This window comes from Calliopsis andreniformis, chromosome 6 (assembly GCF_051401765.1).
Source record: "Calliopsis andreniformis isolate RMS-2024a chromosome 6, iyCalAndr_principal, whole genome shotgun sequence".
Lineage (NCBI taxonomy): Eukaryota > Metazoa > Arthropoda > Insecta > Hymenoptera > Andrenidae > Calliopsis > Calliopsis andreniformis.
In genome coordinates, this window is record NC_135067.1 from 17,065,259 (window position 1) to 17,080,818 (window position 15,560).

A 15,560-nucleotide genomic window follows, 5' to 3' on the forward strand; every position below is an offset into this window, starting at 1 on the left:
CGGGAATTTAAATCGAGCGGTGATACTTTGCATGAAAAATATGAAGATAATAAGATACTTGTAGTTTGTAAAAAGGACAGTATTTTTCAGGCACAAATACCTTTAAAAAAGAGTATGATAAAAACAGATATAGGTATTTACGTGTTACGTCTACCAGAATATACGCAACTAATCGAATCCTCATATTTCTCGTATAAGTTTCCTGTGGAGGCAGTGTAAAAATAATTTTAATTCAGGAACAAGACCAACTCCATGATTTCTGCTATTGTGTCCACGTCCCAAGCCAATTGTACAGTACACTCCGCAACAGCTACGTGACGGCAGGATTAAACAATAAGGGGGCAGCTCGACGGGTTTTATTCTCGCGAGACAAATCGACAGTACAGGGCTCGTCATATCACGGTCGATACGAAGTATGTATAACACTCGGAGAGCGATGTTCACGGCACCTGACAAGAATTTCAAGGCGTCACGGTATCCTGACAAAACGATTTTCGAGTCCCTCGTGGATCTCGGTGGATCTATTGTGCCGCTGTTGGAAGCCAGCCACCCTTATGATCCTCGTTTCCAAGGCTCTTTAGCATTTTCAGCGTATCGTCCTTTATGCGGACACCCGAGGAGAGAGAGAAAGAACGCCCCCGTTCGCGGAACGGCCGCGACGCGAGAAAAAATTGACTTTTAAGCCGGCAATAAAAACGAAAAATGCGAAATCTTTGATTTTAGAGGTGGCCCCGCGCCCAGCCCTCGCCGCGGGGGCGACAGTTGGTCGATGCGTATAACCCTCGCGGCAACCTTATTCCTCTTATATCGCAAGCCAAGCACGTTCGTACTTCGCCACCATTTCGAAATCTGCCTGTGTATATAGCGGCATATACCGCATCGGATTACTACAGGATACTGTGGATTTCATACGTTGAATTTTAAAGCGCGTTACTGTTCAAAATTTGTGGAAAGAAGGGGGCTAATTAATATGATTCGATTAGATAAAACGTGTCGTTTTAAAGTGTTAACGATACGCGAGATAATGTTGGGAGAGGTTTCGATTTCGAGCGAGAATTCAACAAGAGAAACGGAGGGAAGTGGTAAGAGGAGAAAAGGAGTCGGTGGTAATCCAGATACGATGTACCGTCTGCGAATCGAGTGGAAATTTACATTTAAAGGACCTCGAAGACGCTTTCGGAAGCTACGGCACCGGTACCGTTTCGCTGCTTGTTTTTATTTTCTCGCAATTTCCTCGACGGAGCAGAACGGAAAGCGGCCTTAAAAGGAATTAGCACGCTTTACTACTCCGCCTATCTCCGACAACCCTTAGCCGGAGTTTCTCCAAATCTTTGCCACCTTAGACTCTCACTGGCTGCGTCAAATGTGACATACCCTTTTAATAACAATAAATACTAAAAAATTCTTACATTTTCCGCTACTACTAATTTAATTCTTCTTTCTTTGCAGATTCTGCATAGGCGATAGGTACTACCTGTACGAAAACAAAATTTTGTGCGAGTACGACTACGAGGAGAGGCAGGTTTTTGCAAATTTGGCTGTCCATCCCCCGCCAACTGCAACCTTGGCACAAATCAAGCGACAAGTGACGCATCTCCAACCACAGGTAATTAAATAGCTATTCTTTCGTCCCTACAATCACGCATGTAATCATACCGCGTCTCACGATTTACGCAATCCTATTCAATACCGATTGATATGCTTTGACAGCGATACTGTTGTAAACGTGGACACTGATAATGCTCTGCATCGCCAATGCGCGCAGTGACCGTGTAAGCGTATCGCTTACTCGCGTGCCATTGGCCAGGACGCTCTGAATCTTCCGGAGGTTACGATCATTGGATGTTCTGGAAGGTTGAAAACTCCTCAAGACGTAACCCCTTAAGGTGGGTTAAAGTGGCAGGTCGCTCATCCTGACCCTCTCGACAACAAAGGACTCCCCTGGGGTTTCAGCTATGCTTTACAGCCCCACCGTCGTCTTACGAGTTAGGATATCGCGTGTCCTTATTAATTAAGCTCGCCCGTTAAGCAAGCCTCATCGCATACCGTAACGATCCGTCCTCTCAACCGGGACAGGAACGTGCAAAAGAATCCACTCTTTGAACGAGGATTTATCAACGTCTTGAGTGGAATTACTTCGCTGAAATTCGCGAAACCAGAGAAGAATGTGCCCCGACGTTATGAGAAGTATTCTCAGATCGTAAGGAGGACGAGAAAACGTTTTGAATTTGTTATTCGTTGGTCTGTCAGAAAGAAATGCAAACACTGGAATATGATGTTGAGTAATAAATTGAGTAGATTTGAGATTGAATGTGGAAGATTTAAAAACTGGAAGGGCTAGCAGAGACTTTTTTCTGTAATAAGAGGAGACGAAGAAATGTTAAGACGTAAGCGTCCACAACGTCATTAGAAGAGTACCCAGATGGCTGTAGAAGAGGGCCCTTTGCGAGTTGGAATTATGAACTCGTCGCGCTAAGCCGTTTGGGTTTCTTGATTATCTTAAGGCAACAGCCGTGCTTCGAAACAATATCTTAAGCCCTTGCTGTACAGAGGACCTCGTCCTGTCTGACCCAACGAGGATCCGATCTACTTAATCCGGCCTCCGTCTTGCAAGACTGTTTACGTCCCCTTGCATGTTGACGTCACGTACCATAATTTACCAAGTGAAATATTTACCGATCGACTATGGTCTGCTGCGTCTAGTCTGTCCCTTACTCGATAGACAAACAATGGTAACTAAAAGTACCTAAAAATAAGAATAAACTCTGCTAACGTTCTGCAACCTTTTCGATTTCCAAGCGATCTCATACGATTGCCTGAACGCTGTCGTTAAGGAAGTTTCAGGACAAACTTGTAAGATTGGTCGAAGAGGCTTGATTGCCAGCGCACACGCTCGAATTGTACGCATGCACAGAATAACGAGGTCCCCAGTCTGATGATATCAGGCCAGGCAGCGTGTACTACTTATAATATGCAAATTTCCTCCCCTTTACCGTCCTGCCAGCGAGCTGCGTGTAATTCAGGGGTTGCTAACCCTTGCGACTCTATTTCTACACCGCCTAAGTGTTCATGTTCCTGGACGGCAGCCTTCTGCGTGTTCTACCGCTTCCTTGTGCGTGGCAACCTCCACGTGCGTGAGTGTTCGGTTCAATTAATATCAGTTTGCACGTACGGTAAGCCGAGGGTGGCAAATGCAACGTGGCGGAATTCATTTGCCGCGAAAATCTCAGAAATGTATGCGTTCTAAGGAAACAGTACGACACTTTGGAGGGAAAGGACACGGAAGTGGAGCTAGTGCTCAATAATTTATTGCAATCATTACCATAATGTGCTGCAAAGATATTTTAAAGGGACTTCAAGGAGAAGACACGATTATGAAATCATGGAAATTCTCTTGAGACTATTCTTCGATGCACCATGGATTAAGAACCGTTCAGAGGGTATCGATCGAATGCCGAGGGTTTACGGTTGAGGGTTATAAATGACCGGTACGCGAAATAACGGGACGGCAGACTAATGCCAATAATCGGCGTGGCATGCTAATGTCGTTTGCGCATCTATTACGTTAAGCCTGATGGATCCCTCTTGACATGTCGTTGCTGGAGCGTGAATACCTTCGATCGCGGAGAACACTCAAAGGTGTCTGGCCGACCCAACATCGAGGGCCGTTCTATTTCCTCGGTGAATGTCGCCGTGACATTTAGCATCTGAATGGAAAAGACGATCGTCGAGACAGCTGGTCTCCGGTGTGAGCTTGACGCGACAGATAATGTCAGATCACGAGTCGTCTCTCGTTAATTGTCACCGACGAGCGTGAAACTATACTCTGCTTGAAACCTTATCTATCCGTGGATGACGGCTGTTCTATCTGCTCTAGGCTCCCACGTCAATAGAGCCTCTATTTCTATTGTGATAAACGAACGATATCTCGGGGGCGACGTTTCGCTGGATTCATTACGAAGAGATCGTGGGAGAGGATTAAGCGAGAACGACGATTACCAAGAGTTAGAAAGGAAAGGATGTTCGACCCCACGGAATAGCAGGCACGTTGTCGGAATTAGAGGTCGTGACGAAATGCAAAGTGTCGGCAGCTCTATCTCGGGCTGGCAAAATCAAGAGGGAAGAAGGCGAGCGAAGGAGGCGTTAAGATTCTTAAAAACCGCGAAGAGGGTGCTCGTCCCGGGTGAGGCAGCTGCCGCCCTTACGGCTCTCTGCTTAAGCCGTGGCTATGGGAATGGCGAAGTTGCCCTCGGCGAAGGAGGAGAGGGTAGTTTTTCTGATTGCCTGAGAACAGACAGCTGTCCCAATCTTTCTCAGCCGTGGCCGTGTCGGAGCTTGGGCGTATCTCGTCTCCTCTTGTAAATAATGTCCGACTGTGCGGCGTTTAGGAATAACTCGAGCGTGCGAAGTGATCCAAGGTAAACAGGTAATGGGGGGTGAAGAGGAATGGAGCGAAATACGATGGTCATCACCCTCGATAAATTCAATTACCGTATGCTTCGAGAGGCTAGTCCTTTTCGATGACTCCCGCTGTTAGAAAAAGGAATATTGCTGTGTTGGAAATTGGCTAATCTATCAAAAGTGTCACGGGGGTCTTAAAGCGAATTTAGAAAAGACGCTCGGGAGAAAGGAAGTTCCAATCGGTTCGGGATCGCTCGAATCTTTATTATATCGCGTCGCGACAAACTTCCTTCGCGACGTAATCTCCCTCTCCTTCGAGGCAACTGTAACGCGTTTAAAAATTGGCGAGAAGTCTTATTTTGATCTAATTTTCCCCCTGAGACCCCTGGGAGAGTGGAACGCGAGGTAAGAAGGGAAGGAGCGTCGAGGAATGAAGAGGGTGCGACAAAGAACGCGATAGGGGAATCCAGGGCTGTCAGAAAGAGAGGAAGGAACGAGGGAGGGAGTTCGAAACGATTATCTGAGTTTTAAAACAAACTCTCAAGTGTCTGCAAAGTCCTCCGCGAATCAGAGGGTTGAAGGGGGTACAACTGGAGAAGGAGGAGAAGGGGGTGGCGGAGGCAGATAATATGCTAATGCCAAGAAGGAGACTACATGGGAATTTAAGAGGATCAATGTGCAGTACGAGATTCGTACGGGGAATAAGGTATTACAACGTCTTCTATACTTCTTCCAGACGATTAGACCCTCGAAAGTTCGTGAGACGTGCGCGAGCAACCTGAATTAAATTAAACTTGAGAGTATACGTCATTCTTATCAAGCGCAGGTGTACCGAAGCATGATGTGCTCACTGAAAACGCCATGAACTGTAACTCTAGAAATCACCACGCGAAAGTACAGTTAAAGAAGAAAAACTGAGTCTTCTGAAAAATGTAACAAGACACAGAAACTGAATGGAAACAGGAACAAAGAGATTTCTACGCAAACATGAGCACGTACGTCGCTTTTGTTAATGACCGCGTTATTAGATACACTGTGCTCGGTTGAATTTCACAGAAGGCCTCTGCGTGGTCCCTGGCACACTACATGCGGAGAAAACTCGCATGGGAAAGCCCAGCTTGCCAGCTTATGCGAGATTATGAGTTTAGTTGCGAAACAACGGAACACTACGTGACCCCGGCTCTCTTTTGTAACGATTATTACCCCTGGTGCGTGGACCCACTTTCACGTCCACTTGTGAGTGACAGCAAAGTTGCCAGCATCGAGTTTAATTGACTGACAAAATTGCATATACCCTCGCTCTAACGATCCACTCAAAAGTCCCTGGACAATTCATCTTCAACTTCTTTGAAACCCTTAAAGAACTTCAGTGTTAATTAACGTTCATTATATTAGGGACTCTGTTTCAACGTTATTTTGTGAACGATAAAACTCCTGGGAATCCCAAATGATGGAGCACATTAGCCAAATCCTTCCCGATATAATAATCCCTGGGTAAAATAGCGAGGTACACGGGCATTCTGTTCTAAATGATCCTCCTTCGATAAACGACCCGCCTAATTCTCATCTCGTGCCTCTGGATAACAGAGAATCGTTGGGGGCTGTGAATGGTGTAGAGAGGGTGGCGCTAATTTTTGCGCGTAAGAAAAGCAGCGCCGTAGAGGAACTAGCTTGCACCTGGCCGGTTCCCAGCCGCGGGAGATCAACGGACAAATGACACGCGATTCTCGCCAGCTCCCGGCAACCCCCCAATGGTCCGCGTTTACCGTCAGTTACAAACTGCCTTCGCCTTCTCGTCGAGCCGCGATTAATGTCTTATTCGCGAGCGAGGGGCTCCTGTAAAGGGCCGCTTACACTGCTCTACAGGGTGCAGAAGAGCTTCCAATCACTTAAAGAGACCCTACTCTATGGAATTTTACAGAAATTCTACCTATTTTAACATATTGTATATAGAATACTTCAGATTCATTAATTGTAGGGAGAAACTGGATTTTAGAACTCATGAAAAGAGATCCTAAAGTGAAATAAACACTTTTTCGTAAGTTTACAAATTTTCAAATTTTCAAACTTTCGAATTTTCAAATTTTCAAATTTTCAAATTTCCAAATTTCAAATTTTTGAATTTTCAAATTTTCAAACTTTCAAATTTTTAAATTTTCAAAATTTCAAATTTTCAAAGAATTTCTAGAACTCTATGCCAGTAACTGGTGCTTCTTATTAGCAACATTCTCTTCACAGTGCAATCCAAGTTCATCCAAAAAATCCGAAAAAGTGAACATTCTTATCTCATTAAGATTGAAAATAGGATAGTAACGACAGTATCTGAAAAGATTTATAATGTAATGACTTGCTCCTAGCAAAGAGGACCATAGTCGTGACTATATAGAGGCACTTGGTACCTATGTACCCCGATTCGCGGAGCGCGTGCCGTTTGATTACAAAGACGGCAGTAAATCCACGGGACGGTAATTCCTCCTCTGGCAATTGTAGATAAAACTTGAATAAGTCATAGACTTAATTTAACCCGTGGTAGCGACTAACGGCGGTCCGTAGCCTTCCACGGAGATTTCTTAATTACGTGCGGGGTGCTGCCGCCCCGTGGGCGGAGAGATGGAAACAGAGAGCAGAAAGGTGAGGAGCGAAAGAGATAAAATAGAAGGGTGTTGTATCGAGGAGGAAAAAGAAAAGGATGGTCGGGTCCTCGTTACCTCCCTGCGTAGGCTGGAAAGGGGTTTCTCGTTGCGGCAAGAAGATTTAGACATTCTTGCCAGAGAGAAAGTTGCCGTTTGCTGCCGGTGATAAAGCATTTCTTTAGCGGCTCTTTGTCATTTTTATCGTAATTATTTACGAGTTAATTACTGGTCCCCGCCACTTCGTGAATTCTGATCCGTCGCCTTACAGTTTCAAATAGGGGTTGGTGCCTACATTTTTCAAACCCTTGGAGTGTACTATATTCAAAAGAATAATGAGGGACGTTTGTCTTCGTTTATTTCTAGATTATGACATCAAGTAGCACCCTCGCTATCTAGATACGTACGAAAATTTTCGTAAAGTGAGGGAAATCATGAAAATGGAAAGTTCGTTCGTCGCGCGAAAGTTAGCGTGATCAACTTACAGGGTAAAATCGTGGCGAGGGAGGTTCCTGTCGAAAGCGGCTGAGCCGCACGGTCTGTCGAATTTTAAGCCTGTATAATTTAACACCTTCGCTGGCGAAACTAAGAGAAACTGATGGTAGAGGGAACAACGGAGCTAGAGATACGAAGTTGGAAGTTTTCAGCAGCACTTACCTATCCTAGCGGCATCTCATCCTCCCCGCGAGCACTCTCTCCCTCACTCCCTCTTGTTCCCGTAAATATGCCTCGGCGAAACAGATAGAGACGACTAAACGCCGAGATGGGAGGCCTCGAGAAAGAAAGGAAACGCAAGAGGCGAGGTATCGAGAGGGAAAAGACAAGAGGCTGGAGGGAACGCCCAAGTTGAGTTCTGTTCGAACCGAGTTGAGATATAAGTTCGTTCTTCTGGCCTTTTGTTTTTGGAGTGGAATCTTCGAGCTTGGTACGAGAACAAGAACACCGCGTCTTCTAAAACGAATTCGTTAGCGGCATCAACCCCTTTCCCTGCAAGAACCTTTCTCCCTTCCGAGTTTTAAGTCTCTGTCGTGAATAATTGTTGAAATTGGATTAAGCCGCTGCCTGCTCGATTGACTGCGGATGCAATTATAAGGCCGCACATTCCTTCCCATCTTTACAGCACTTTAGACTCGTCGACGATTAAAACGAGTCTTGGAATTGCTCGGCAAAGAAAAGAACTCGGTAGCTTCGATAACAACATTTCACGTTATTGGACCTCTGATCTTGCCCGCATTACGATTAATCCAGGCATCCTCTCGCAACTTGTGAACCTGTTATAACTTGGTGATCGTTCTGTGTTTCAGGTCATAACCACGGGAAGCCCACAGAGACACGCAAACGGAGAGACAACACATAACCACAATGGTTATCCCGCGCCAGCGAGCTCGAGCACCCATAACATCCTGAACCCCATGAATAATTTAAACGGTATCAATGCGCAAACACCTTACGACACCAAATGACAAACGAAATAAGCACCGACCTAACAATCTACCGATCCCGCGAGAGCGTTGCCAAATTTCTTTAACGACACGAACGTCTTTTCTGTCATCGTCGTCGCTATCGTAGGTAACCGTTCGATGGTTCGTTCGTTACTCGAACCCTCAAGTCTACTCTCACAATTGAAATTAACTACTCAAAAGCTCTACATAAATCTAGACACTCGCACGAACTCTCCACGCGTAAAAATATAATCGAAAAACTCTTAGACTATCTTAGACTCGAGCACGGACGGAAGTACATAGACTGAACGATTCGCAACTCGCGCGAGACTTCCTTGTCCCTGATGCAAGAGGACAAGTAGCGCACGATTAGACACTTTAAGGCTGTACGAAACAGACGCGCGAAACTATTGGTGCTGTTTAGACGAAGTTTTAATTGTTCGAATTTCGCAGATTAAAGTAGACGGTAAAAATCGACGGGGGCTGAAGCGAACGGGAATAGGGAAAGGGGATGCAGCAGAATAGTGCGCACGGGGAAACAATGCGGGTAAACCGAATGCTCAGGGGTGATCAAAGTTTGGCCGTTCTTGTAGTCGACTTTGCTGTCCGTTGCGGGGAACGCCGGTAAATCTAGCTTTACCGGACTACCGGACCAGCGGACCGCCGGAGGTGGAGCCCGAGGAATGGCCACGGGGTGAAATTGGTGAGCGAGGTCGGTCTGGCAGATCGAATCGGTAGCTGGGTTCGCCATCCAGTCAACCAGCCAGTCCTCGCCACCCCTTGGGGCTCATACGTTAGGGGTGACTTAAGCATTGTTTCAACTTCGAATCTCCCGGTAGAGGCCCAGATTGATGTCGCGAACTTTTCCGTTGCCTTATTTGCGAGTCAGATAACGAGGCTGAGTTATGCCGAAAGTTCTCTCTTTCACTTGGATCGCCCAGTCGCTATCAGAAACGAGCCGCCTCCGAGAAAATGTTTTATTTCCCTTTCATGCCATACGCTCTGGAGATTTGTCGGCGGCACGCCTCCGCAAAGAGTTTCCCAATCTCTCGAACGATAATAGGCTTACGTTTTGATGCGATATTTGATGAGCGAATTCTTTCGACTTTAATTCTTTGCTTGATGAACGTTATGCTTTGTTATCGTAATATGTAGAGTAACTGGTTAAATTGGAGACGTATCTGTGATAGTGACAGGTGATTATTTTTGTTACGTGTATACAATAGGTTTCGTAGCGAAGATGTTTTCTGATTTTTGGACTGTGAGCCTATGATCGTTCCTCTAATTGACTGCCAAGTATTTTTATGGAAATGTTCGCGCATTACGTTTGTACTTTAGTACGGATCTCCCGAGGGCCACGTGGTATTAGGTGTAACGAATACTTCCACGATACTCTGTAAGGATGCGCGTAGTTCCTAACGCTAAGCGTCTCTAAGGTCAGTTAAAAAGAAGAGGTAAAAGTATATCGTGTCGTACGAGTACTAACCGATTGTCTAACCAAATAACTCGTGTAGATTACGATTAGTAGCGATGGCGATTACTAAATACGCTGTCGTACATCATTGATTACCCTCGACGAACAAATCACATCATAGAGAAGCTGCTTATTTAAGAAAGAACTTACAGCCATCTTGTCTCGAATGCCATCTCCAATGTAATGTATGGTGCATGTAAAGAGAATTCTGAACGAGAATACCTATGGAAGTGTGTACGTTCGCTAGTATAGATATGTTTTGTATCATAGTTCTATCATAGAAATATTAATTGAAATAAAATTACTGTTTCGATGTTACATGTTACGTTTACTTCCCAACCTGTGCCTCATGCGAAAGAAAAGCACAACGAAACTGCGAAATATTGATTTAGTAACATAAAACAACGACTTTGGAGTCAATGTTTCGTAATATCTTCGCAACCCTATACTGTCTCGAGTCTCTCCCTGCGTTTTCTGCGCATCCTTCGCGCTTCCAACTGAATTATTTAAGACCACTACGTGATTGGCCGACAAATCCGGTATGCCTCAATAATTTACCAATCATACGCGGTCCTTTGTGTTTTATACGCCGCGTTTCGAATAAATCGCATTGCGTATTCAGGAGAGCAAGATCCGACTCTATTCGGGCGTGAACGCATACCCTCGCCACGTATTCGCCACGAGAACAAAAAAGAAAACGGAAAGGATGGAAAATCGAAAAGGGGCTTCGAAATTTCACTGAGAATCGAAAATACTCCACGACTCCATAAACAAATCAGCTTCCCCCTTGATATTATCTCAAATATTATTTGAATATTAGGTATATTAAAAATACAATTTTTAAAATTCAGCTACAAATCTTACTGTATGTACATACCACTTCCTTCTACCTTAAAAAATCGACACGCAGTTAAGAATGTCCCACGATGAAAGGGGCCCGAAGGAACAGGTTACAGTAACGAAATGCAAGCCGATTTCGCGAGAGGAGCTTATCTACGATCACGTCTGGGGGTAAGTAAACCAAGGGGGAAACGGGGTGATGGAAAGAGCGAGCATTCGATGTAAATTGGCAATTTTTCTCATGCAGCCCACGGTAATCATTGGCAATTAGACCACCGGCCCCCGATAAATGTTATTTATGACCGCGATTATCCGCGGCGCGCCTAGCTGCTCGAACGTTCGCCTAACTATGAACCCCCACCCAAGCCCCGTCGTCCGTCTAATTGGTCAGCGATTATTCCTGTTTGTACAAAATGTCGGTACAAGCGCCACTTTACTTCGCCGCGAATATAGGCAAAAGTTTCCGGCTGAATCGCGTCCGACCGATTTAATGCCCGCGAATCACGGATACCACCGAACAACTTCAGCGGGACAGGATGTTATCACCTCGTTAGTTGAAGGCATTGATTTACCTGTGTTACAAACAAGAATATTTCACTGAGCCTAGCTAATCAGACGGGATAATTTTCCCAGCTTTACAAACAGAAATACCCCCAGAAACCCCTTTCTCGATATCCAATCAGAACTGAAGAATTAGGTTTCAAAAAACCTAATTGTTCTCAGGATATACCCGTTCATATTTATCCACGACTCGGTTCCATTTGAACAATGAGGAGATGAGAACGCGGCCAGAAAACCGTATTCCATTCGCTGGACTCGATTAAAAGGGAAGAAAGAACGCATCGCTTTCCTGGTGAGACTTGAAATAATATTATTATTAAAAGCTGACGCGCGGCACGGTGATCCGCGTGAGTCCACGGAATGGCGAAAAGAGCGGACAGAACACTGGGTCGGAGAAGAGGGCAGGGCGAAGGGAGGGGCCCGAGGTCTGGCGACGGAAGAGCGATTAATTAAAAGAGCAAAAACTGTTTTCATAAAATTCATTTGCGGAAATATGCGCCGACTGAAATAATATCCGGCCGATGAACGCGCGTGTGTCCCGACTCAGCAGCGGCGTTCACGGGGACGCGCGATGCTCGAGTGAAAAAGCGACGCGAATAAAAATGGAGGCTGGACGAAATGCGAAAGTTTTCGCATTTTTTTACCGTTCGTCCACCGAACCGTATATGCGTTATCGCGCGGCTGTGTGCACCGGCGCGGGAGCCTGTGTGCGTGTGTGTTTACTCTCTTGATCCAGGCGTCGTAAGCGTATAGTGCATGCACCGGTTACAAAGCAACCAATCTTCCCTGTCCTTTCCTTCTTTTCTCTGTCCCCCCAACCCCCTACCCGTCTCACCCCCTACTTCACCATCCTTGCACCCTGTCGCAGCTCCTCTCCCTCCTTCTCTTTTGTGTGGCACATTTCCCTCGCTCTCGCTTTCATTCAATCTCGCAGCCGTTCAGTCATAAAAATATTTCTACGCCTTCCTGGATATTTTTTCCTTCCGTTGCTATACCTTGCATACTTTTCGCCCCATTATTCCGGGCGACTAGGAGTGGCGCGAAGCGTGATTTAAACGCGCGTAAAAGTGGTCGTTAAAAGGCAAGAAAGCTCCTTAACTCCCGCTTTGATTGGCCAACTCGGTTTATTAAAACGCCCTGGGCGATATTACATATTTTTCTTCTCGCTTGAACCAGCGACCACTTCACCGCCACTCCACACCCTCCTCCGCACTCCGACCATCCCCCGTCTAGTCCCCGTCCCCTCGTTCCTTTTGTCAAAGTATAAGGCTAGCTGCTCAAATAACCATTTTCTCTTTCTCAGTTTCTTTTCTTCACCCCCGACCACCTTCGGGCACTGTTTTACTACGCCTCGAAGAAGTTTCCGCTCAACGAGCGCCTTTCAACCCTTTTGAACGATACTTCTTGGAGGTCCGACGAGTGGAACGAGTACAAATGTTGCGACGGCTTGGAACGTAACAAAAATAAACGGGGAAGTACGGTGGGAAGGTCGCGATCGAGTTAACGCGATTTTATCGAGGGGACGATTAACCTTTTAGTAAATCTGCAAACCGCACAATTCAGAATCGCGACCGACAAACATTCAATCGTTGAGGAAATCCGCCCCTTCTCGGCAACAGAGTCGGATTCTCTTTTGTAATATTAATTAATAAGGCAACTTCCGCGGGGCGAGATACTTGCTGCTAATTAAGAAATACCTAGCAAGCGCTCTTTCCCAGCGCGGGGGCGAGGAGGCGGAAAAATAAGAGGTAGAAATTCCACGCTGCTCTGGCACCCTTGGAACGAGGTAAACTTAATCCTCGGCTAAGTTAAACCAACTGCTAAGCTTTTCATTATGCCGAAACGAGCGTGGGGGAGAAGACGCTCCTCGAGGAGTGCTGTTTTTTCCTAATATCGGACGATAACGTTTAATCATCGCTCACGGGTACAGGGATTACGTCTCGGAATTCTTAAAGAGCCTGTAGAACCTACCCCTATCGGAATGCTTCTGCTTAAGATCGCTTGTAAACCGTGAGTTTCTGTTTACCTTTTCCACCCGTTTGGTTCCGACTGGAAAGGCGGGATATTTCCCAAAGGCATCATTTGCGATAAAAACAAATTAAAAAAGAGCCGAAGGACGCGAAAGAACTCCGGCAACTTCGGATCCAAGCGACGGGGAAGGCGACGAAAAGTTTTACGAGCGCGGCAGCGGTACTCCAGGCTGGCTGGTTTGAATTGCATCAATTAAAAAAAGCCGTTCCGCAAAAATTCCATAACGCGACGGGTGGAGGGCTGCGTCAAATGTTCCTGCACATTCGCCGCTTGCCACACCAGAAGGGGGCAGGGAAACGATAAAACCTTTTCAGTCTTTCACACCTCTTTTTCCTATTGCGCTGCCGATAACGATTTAATTCGGCTTTTTCACGCCGAAATCAGGAAATATATCCTCCTATAAAAATTAAGAAAATTTGTAGGAAAGCTCTATCTACTGACTTTTCTGTCTTACTTATTCAATATCTTTTTGATAAAACTTAGAAGTTCTTACAGGATCTAACATGTGCTCACGGTAATCTAACAATAGGGGATGGAAGAATATTTGAAATAAGCGTAACAACTGGATGCTACGAGAACTCGCGCTTCAATTGCTGGCGTATTTCCAGAAATACGCGCCATTTTATAAAAGAACGGGAAGAATACGATTCCACGGGAAGAACGCAACAATAGCACACCTGTAATAGTACACGCATATAAACGCCAGTGAAAGTATGCGAACTATGTTCTCATAATACTTTGTCCGGTAGGAGAGGATATATGAAAATATGCACATGGGGAGGGTCGATGATACCGAGGGTGAGACTACCTAAGTGATAGACTCAGGGTCATTTCAACAAAGAATTTCTCTTGTTGTTCAAAATTTTCTAGTAAAAACAGTTTCAACTATTTAATTGAAATACTTCCATTTCTTGTTATCAGAGAAACGCGGATATTTGAAAAATAGAAGTGGAGATACAAAGAGAATAATTATTTAATAAAATATAACGACCAGCACTTGCACGTATAATGAAAGAGTACTTTGCATTGACTGAGGTTAAAAGGGAAGCTTCTCATATGTTTTCACTATTTTATATAGACTAACCTGAACGAGGAAATTCAAAGGTTTCATTGCGGGGCGGTCGAAACCTTTGAAAAATTGCGACGCGAAAGAACTCGTTAACCTTTCCACTAAAATGACATTTATGTTATACAATTTAATTTAAGAGCACAATACCATTCAAACTTCATCGACAACACTGAACACGAATTTTTACAAAAATAGTAATTACTGAACCAACTGGAATCGTATAACGCAAGATAAGTAGCAATATTTTCCAGACGATTCACAAGTACCCCAATTTTCAAGATTTCGATAATCCTTTCCATCGTTCTCGTAAAACCTTGAATAATTCCAATACGTCCGCAGATGAAAGCTAAATAGATCTTATCTGATTACAATGGGGGACCGCTACGAGTGCTAATCGGCAACGATTTTTCCCGAAAAGGCAGTGGAAAAAGGACGATCCTTCGGGGAGTTCTCGAATGAATCGAGCAATCTTCAGGTCCTTTGTTTTCGAGATCTGCCACTTGTAAATATAATTACCCCAGACTCCTCTCGGTCGTCCTCCAACCCCTTCCCTCCCCCAATCTCGCCGTACCTCCACCTGGCCCATCCCACCGTCTCTAATTTGATTCTGCGGTTGTTTTCACCCACCTTTGCCGCCCCCTCTCCTCTGTTCTGGGCTTCGCCCACGCATTGTCTCTTGTCTCTTCATTCAAATTACCCTCCGCTTTCCCATTCTCGCGCCGCGGCTACAACCTCCGCCCCCCTGCGCCTCGTTCCTCCTCGCCACGTCCCTAGCGCAGAACCCGTCGTTTTCACCCTTATTGTTGCGGTTTTATTGAATCCGCTGTGCATTGTCTGCGCGCGAGCGAGACGTGGCTCCGTTGTTGAAAGAAAATTGGCGCGCAGTTCGAAACACCGCGGATATATCCGTCTTTCACCGTGTCCCAGCTTTCCCTCTGCGGCCCAGTGAAATCGAGTTTCACGGGTGCGTAACTATGGTCAAAAGGTACACTATGCCGCCACACAGTTATTGTACTTTGGCATTTTTCCTTTTGTCCTTTCTAGTTTGCGCAGTTGGCAAACCGTAAAATCGTTATCCGGGAAAATGGCTCGCGAAGAATAAAGGGACGTGT

At 45.4% G+C, this 15,560-nt stretch overlaps 1 protein-coding gene across 3 annotated transcripts in view; it reads left to right on the plus strand.

Annotated features, from left to right (window-relative positions):
• LOC143180246 (LIM domain only protein 3) overlaps window positions 1-8,506 on the plus strand; it is a 61,050-nt gene extending 52,544 nt beyond the window's left edge. For all 3 annotated transcript variants that reach the window (XM_076379829.1, XM_076379832.1, XM_076379831.1), the window contains exons 5-6: window positions 1,450-1,606; window positions 8,336-8,506. In XM_076379829.1, the coding sequence (XP_076235944.1) occupies window positions 1,450-1,606; window positions 8,336-8,494 (316 nt within the window). In that variant the 3' untranslated portion in view covers window positions 8,495-8,506. The remainder of the gene's footprint in view (window positions 1-1,449; window positions 1,607-8,335) is intronic.
• Window positions 8,507-15,560: the final 7,054 nt, after the last annotated feature.